The 7102-nt window shown below is 27.5% G+C and overlaps 1 protein-coding gene across 1 annotated transcript; it reads left to right on the top strand.

Annotated features, from left to right (window-relative positions):
* The first annotated feature begins 6129 nt into the window (after positions 1–6129).
* On the top strand, positions 6130–6843 carry LOC147802950 (uncharacterized). Its single transcript, XM_087152782.1, has one exon. The coding sequence runs from the start codon at positions 6130–6132 to the stop codon at positions 6841–6843; it is 714 nt and encodes a 237-aa protein (XP_087008908.1).
* Positions 6844–7102: the final 259 nt, after the last annotated feature.

Below are 7102 nucleotides of genomic sequence, written 5' to 3'. Positions count from 1 at the left end.
CCTATTATGAATAAATAAAGTGCCAAATGAACTCGATATCGTTAGTATTACTTTTTAGAAAATTTTCGTGCTCACACATTTCACAATACCAAAAATTGCGGCAACTAGCTGATATCAAAGTGGTATTCCACAAAGCGTTCCATTACACCAATAATAGGTTCTGGTGCTGGGTTACATCTAGAAAGTTCTCTTGCACTACATGGTATAAAGTAGGTGTCAACAAACACCATGATTGTTATTTAGTTATAATAAAATTTATATTTGCAGTAAGATAAGATGCACATAAGAAGCAGTAATTTTAATACATCTACTATGTCATTAAAAATGAATTTGTAAATGAAACATACAAGTCGCAGGGATAATAGAAGACAAATTAGACCTATTTTTAACAGAAAAGAAGTCGGTAGAAATTGTGTTTTGCACGATTATTCAATACCAATCAAGATACTTGAGAATGAACATTTAAAAGTCCTTATTGCACATCTAAAAATTTACGCACACACTTTTAACAGTGAATTTTAATTTTTGTAGATGAAAATCAACACTGAAAACATTCGCAAAGACTCGCCAACTCGTTATCGATTATCAACAAATACAGACGAAATGAAAAGGAGCTAACATTGAAGTTTTTGTAAATGAAAATATTTAAATTGTGTTGTAATGATGAGTTGGTCTAGACTTTATGCCATTTTCGAAGTTTAGAATTTTCATACATGTTTTTAATTGTATTTAGAAGCTCGATTTGATGTTAACTCAAGATAAAGTGTTCTTTCACTCAATTTTTGGGGTTGCTAAGCACCTAATTCGAGAGATATTACACCCCAGTTCTTACAGTGTAAATGAGGCAAGTTTAAAAAAAAAATACTTTTCGTGAACGATATTTTTTATGCTTTTATGTGATTACATCCTAATCAGTACTATGTATAAATGATGTACTTTTTTGATATAATATAATATAATATTAACAAGTCTTACTATTTTTATAAAACCCAAAATATAAAGACTGACTGCAATAAATAATGTTTTGTCATCCTTCATTCCAATCATAATTTTTCGAAAGTGCTCACGGTTCATGAAATCTGAATCAAGCGTGAACAAAATTCTCACTCAGTGGACAAAACACTTTCTGCGGATGTGAACAGTTTTGCCATCAATCATTCCACAGAATTCAAACTCTGTTGTCATATTCTTGGCTTACTTCCAATTTGGTCAACAGCATAAACATCTTGAAAATAGAAACAAGTGGATTATTACTTGTTCTTATTCTTGAAGTTCTAACATCTTTTATGATTGGTCCATTTAAAAGTTTAAATGATAATTTTTTTTTATATCTAAAAGTAGTAATTGCTACATTTTTATATAAAATTTTTATATTTTAAGCGTTATATCATTTGTTTTAATTTCTTATGCCTGAAACATCTTTCATAATTTACTCGAATAAAGCATTTAAATGATAAAATATATTATACTCGCAATTCTGAAACTTCTGATTTTTATTTTTTTTGTTATAAAATTTTATTTTCTCGAAGTTTCTTAATTTTTCAGAAATTGCAATTTTTAATCTATCTAAATATCAAATTTTTATTTTAAAAGTTAAATATCTATATCAATGAAAGATTATTTATAAGAAGATTATCACTTTTAATTTAAGCTTTAACATCTATCTCACTTTACTCAAATAAAGCGTTTAAATGATAAAATTTGTTATACTTACAATTTTAACAACATTCAATCATACTTTATAAATCAGTCTTAAATTTCAATCCTTAAAAATTTAATCTTTCGGGAATTGTAAACTAAAATCGATATAAATAACAATTTCATACCTGAAAAATAAATAATTGCATCGGCAAAAAGGAATTTATTAAGATTTTTCATAAAACTCTGACACTACAAAAGCTTTAAGATTATTCAATTTGAAATTTATATGTTAGTTATGTGATACTGGAAAAGTGTAGAAGTCAGGAAAAGAACATATCTGTGTTAAAATAATTTTCAAAAAAATATGATCTCTAAAGTAAATACTTATATAATATATTATTTAATATAGATTTGGCTATCTTTTTCATGGCAAGAAGAAAAAAAAGAAACACGATTATTGCAATCGGGAGGATTCTTAAAATAAGTTGAAATACTGTTTAACGTTTTTAAAACTATTATTAAGTTTATATACTAATTTAAATGTAATTTTTATAAAATGGTTTGTGATATGGTAATACCAAAATATTACTCTTTAATAACATAACTTCACCTTCAGTTTAAGTCGTTTAGTTTAAAATTAAATATATAACAAGAAAATAAATAATTAATGGCGTGGGGGGGAATACATATATTGTAACAGAAGAATTCCCTTGTAACTTTTAAATTTTGTGCTTATGACTAAATAAGTTTTGATTTTCACGTGAGAAAACTAAGCCATATTATGTGGTTTATATGTCTAATTAGAAGTCATGGACAAAACATTAATTTTATTCAATTTTGATGCACATACATTTTTATAAATACTATACCTATGTAACACTCATAAACGATAAGTATTTTAACAATTTAATTTAATAAAATGCTTTGTATGTTATTAAGTATATCTTTTTTAGAAGTGCAAAAATTTAATACCTAATGTTCCCTATATAAACTCAATTTTAAATTATATTTTAACGAATAATCATTGGAAACCATAAATTGGTTATGGAAACAAAATTCACTAAGATTCAATAAGAAGAATTATCATATTTATATAGTTAATTATCTAAACACTTATATAATAATTTCCAAGTTTGAAATTAATTATTAATTTTTGTATCATGAGTAATTCCTTCAAAAAAGAGGCAAACACAGTTTCTATCATTAACGTTTCTTACCGTTATCGTTAACGAGCAAATTATAAGTGAAATGCCTTTCAAATTTCATAAAATTTAAAAAGCATTTCACTTATAATTTGCTCAGTATTCTACTCAAGAAGTTCGGAATATTTCAATAATAAATAAATTTATATTCCCTAATTAAAGGATTACTCTTTTAATCAGATAGCTATTTTTAAATTTCTTCAATGTCTACTCATTTCCGAAATTGAATAATTAATTTCGCAGAGATATATTACTTTTGACTTGAGAGAAAATTATTTAAAAAATAATAATAATGTCTAATATATGGAGTAAATTTTAAAAAATGTTTTTGAGCTTTATTTTGATTTGTTCTAGATAGCCAAAATAATAAATTTTGAAATGTTTTCCTTTAAATCATAGTGTGATTGAATATGGTAGATTTTGAAACCTAGATTTTAGTTTTGTATTAAATGATACATTTGATTTCATGAAATAGTTGCATTTCTACATTCTTTCTGTTGTTACATTTCTTTTTGATTTTACTCAATCTTGCTTTTAGTTCATTACATTAAATAAATAATTAATAATTTCTCCAATGATTTAATGTAATACTAAATATAAATAAATTACAACGTGGTTTGAACACGCTGAGGAATACTTTGTTGAAAATACCTTAATACACTCTAAACATTTTATGGATTCAGGGTTTGTCATAGTCTCGTGATTACATCGATTTTTCTTAGATTTTTAAAATGTTTAAAGGACATGTTAAGTGTGATATGTTCATATTATTTTTATTTTTTTAATAAAGCTTAAATCGTATTTTATAAATAGCATAAATATTTAATAGATATTATAAATAACTGTCGAGAAATGATACGAGAATTTGATTTATTGAACTCCAGATTTATTGTCATAAATATGTTGTCCAATTTTTAAGAGTATTGAGAGTTCACTTTGAAAACTTCATTAGCTTCAAGAAAAGAGCTATGCAGCTCATAGTAAAATCATTCAGAGCAATATTGCTGTGATCTCCATTAGTTCATAGTCATGAAGTTGTGAGAATATGATATTATGATCATTTTCCTTTTTAGACTTCAATATATTTAATATTGAATGCCTTTCATTTTGATGCTCTATTATTTGCGCTCTCTATGTGAATGTGTTTATTTATTATTTTTAATGACTTTATATTTTTATTTTTTTGAATTTTTATTATGATTTGTGTTTATTTTTGTTTGTATTTTTAATATACATTGTAATTTTACTTGAATGGGATTTTTATATTTTAAGCAGTAGAAAATGTTTGCTTGAACTTTTAATATTTATTTTATAATAGTAAAGATACTAAATGGGTGCAGCCATCATTTACTTACATTAAAGAAATCATTAAAGGTTTATTGGTTTGAATTTAATATTTATCTGTCAGCCGTTTTGAGTGAATTTAATCTGAACATAATTTATCATGTAAATGCTACGGACTTTGTATGGAATGCTGGTATTCAATAAAATACATAGCGTTCTTTGGCAAAAAATTAAATATGATAACTTTTAGAAATTTTTATATTGCAGTTTTCATAAATAGATGTATTTATATTTGCAAACCATAGATTAAATAAATTTATATATTGTAAACCATAATATACATTTATACATATATTGAAATACATGCGAACAAATATGGTGACTTCATTGGTCTTGCGTGTAACTATTGAAAATAAATAACATTTTCATAACCTGAAACATTTTGTAAATATGTATAATCCTAAAATATTGCTGTATAAATATTTCTTCATATTCATATTAAAAACCTTCATAAAAGTTCTTAAATAAGGTGCATTATACAACAGTCCTATAAAATATTTTGGGTTTTATCAAAAAGTACGCACATGAAATCAATTTCTCTCGTATTTAAATACTTTATTTAAATATTCTTATATCTTTAACTAAATACTAGTCACGTGATAATCAAATAAATTTACTTCATAATCTTTCATGCATACTCTTTCATTCATACTCTTTCATTTCTCGATATACTTAAGGACACTTAAGATTATGTTTAACGAACGATTATGTATCTTGATATTTAGAGACAACTCTTAATGCATAGGTGAAATCATTCTTAATAATGATGAATGTTTTAGAAGATTCATCCGTGACTAAAGTCATAGTGGCTTAATTACTTAGGAAGCTGTCATTAGTGAAAGATAAATGTTACTCAAATGTTTGAGATTATAATTTATGTTACTCTAAATGGCACTTAGAATTTGATAGGTATATAATACATATTTCAGAGAAAAAACATAAGCAATGAAAACTGTAACAAAATTAAAAATAGGTAATTAAAAAACAATAATCAGTGAAAAAAAGTGAAATGATTTTATGTATTCAATTGAAACTAAATTTTGTACTGGAAAACCTTTCTACGGTTTTATAAAAAAATATACGTATTTTAATAACAGAATTACGTACTGAGGTGTGGATTTTATATGCAAATTAAAAATAAAAATAAAAGTTGAAAGGTGCACTTTCAATAATTATTTAGAAAGGAAAAGTGCTTTGTCAAACCTAAACAAAATAATACTGTGCTACGCAACTGTGCAGAACTTTCATTTTCACAAAAATCAAGCATATGGCTGTAAAAAGAAATTATCAATGATACAGATAAAGTTTTTATGGATTGGAAGTTAAAATATATTTTCATAAACATTTGGGGATGGGAAAACACGGAAATATATGGATTGAGAAAATGTAGAATTAAAATTGTAAATGTGCATTTTAACTGATCATTTGAAAAAGAAAACTAATATGAGAAACGCAAACAAAGTAATACTGTGATATATAACTATTGTGGTGACTTGTCTACTACAAGTCAATGCTGCCAGTCTGGTATTCCATAGCAACGAGGAAAACAAAAAAAAAAAACTAATGTTTTCTTTTTGCTTTTTGATAATTCTCCTGTTTTTAATATGTACTTTATTATTATTATTTAAGGCTGTTTAATATATAAAAAATTTATAATGAAAAACGGGTCTACTTATTTCCCACAACAAGTATTCTTCTACAAACTATTGACCTCGGATTTATTACGAATCACATCCTGCAATGTTGTACGAATATAGAATTTATATGCCAAAAGCCTGAGCAACAATACGTTGTCAAGTGTGATGAAATGCAAGTAAGACATTTTACCTGTGATTTCAAGTGTTTCACCACATTCCGGTGAGTCAACACATTTCTGTCAGAATTTTATTATACATATATTGATTATTTTTCTGTGTTATTGTGTATATTTGACTGATCTAATATGGTTGACAACAATCCTTCTACACAATTGGTGCGAGTTGCAGTTAAGCCTCCGCCATTTCGTCGCCAAGATCAATCGTTATGGTTCATTCAACTAGATCTGCAGTTTAAATTGAATCGCATTACTGCTGACGAAACTCAATCTTGTACAGCGATCGCAGCTTTAGAAGCAGAAGTACTTCAATCAGTTCGTGAAATTATCTTGAGTTCACCGGTGACGAAAAAATACAAATCTTTGAAAGAACAATTAATTTCTGTTTATGCAGAATCCGAGACAGTTAAAATGAAGCAGATATTGCAAGATTTACAGTTGGGTGATATGAGGCCTTCTCAATTGTTGTCTAAAATGTCAGACTTATCCGCCGGTAGCCTAACGGACAACATTCTTAAAACATTATGGATGAATAGACCCCCATCAATCTTGCAAGCTATTTTAGCGGCCATTAGGGAGTCGCTTACGAAGCTGTCCGAAATCGTCTGTGATAAAATACACGAGCTGGTCATGCCAAAGCAAATACATGCAGTTCAGACTCCTGAGCAAGGTATTGTGGCGCTACAGGCTCAAATTGATGAATTGTCTAATCAGGTCTCTCAATTAGTAGCCATTCAGCGCCATACTTTTCAGCGCCATCGCTCTCCACCACGTGGATTGGCCGTCGCCAAAAGTCGTGAACGACAGCGACCGGAATATTGCACGCCTTTTCGTCATCGATAAGAATTCGAGTTTAAAGTTTCTTGTAGACACAGGAAAAGATGTTTCTGTCGTTCCACTACATTTTCATGAACAAAAGTGCCTTACCAAATTACAAATTTATGCAACAAATAGGAACTCCTATACAAACTTTTGGTGAACGCCTGATATCTGTTGACTTAGGATTGCGCCGAAAATTCCAGTGGCCATTCATTGCTGCCTCCGTTTCAAGTCCTATTATTGGCGCTGACTTCTTGCGAAAATTTTCTTTGCTTGTCGATCT

Source organism: Parasteatoda tepidariorum, chromosome 10, assembly GCF_982258835.1.
Source record: "Parasteatoda tepidariorum strain Cologne lab strain chromosome 10, Ptep-v5.0, whole genome shotgun sequence".
Classification (NCBI taxonomy): Eukaryota; Metazoa; Arthropoda; class Arachnida; order Araneae; family Theridiidae; genus Parasteatoda; species Parasteatoda tepidariorum.
This window is presented reverse-complemented; position numbering and strand designations above follow the sequence as displayed.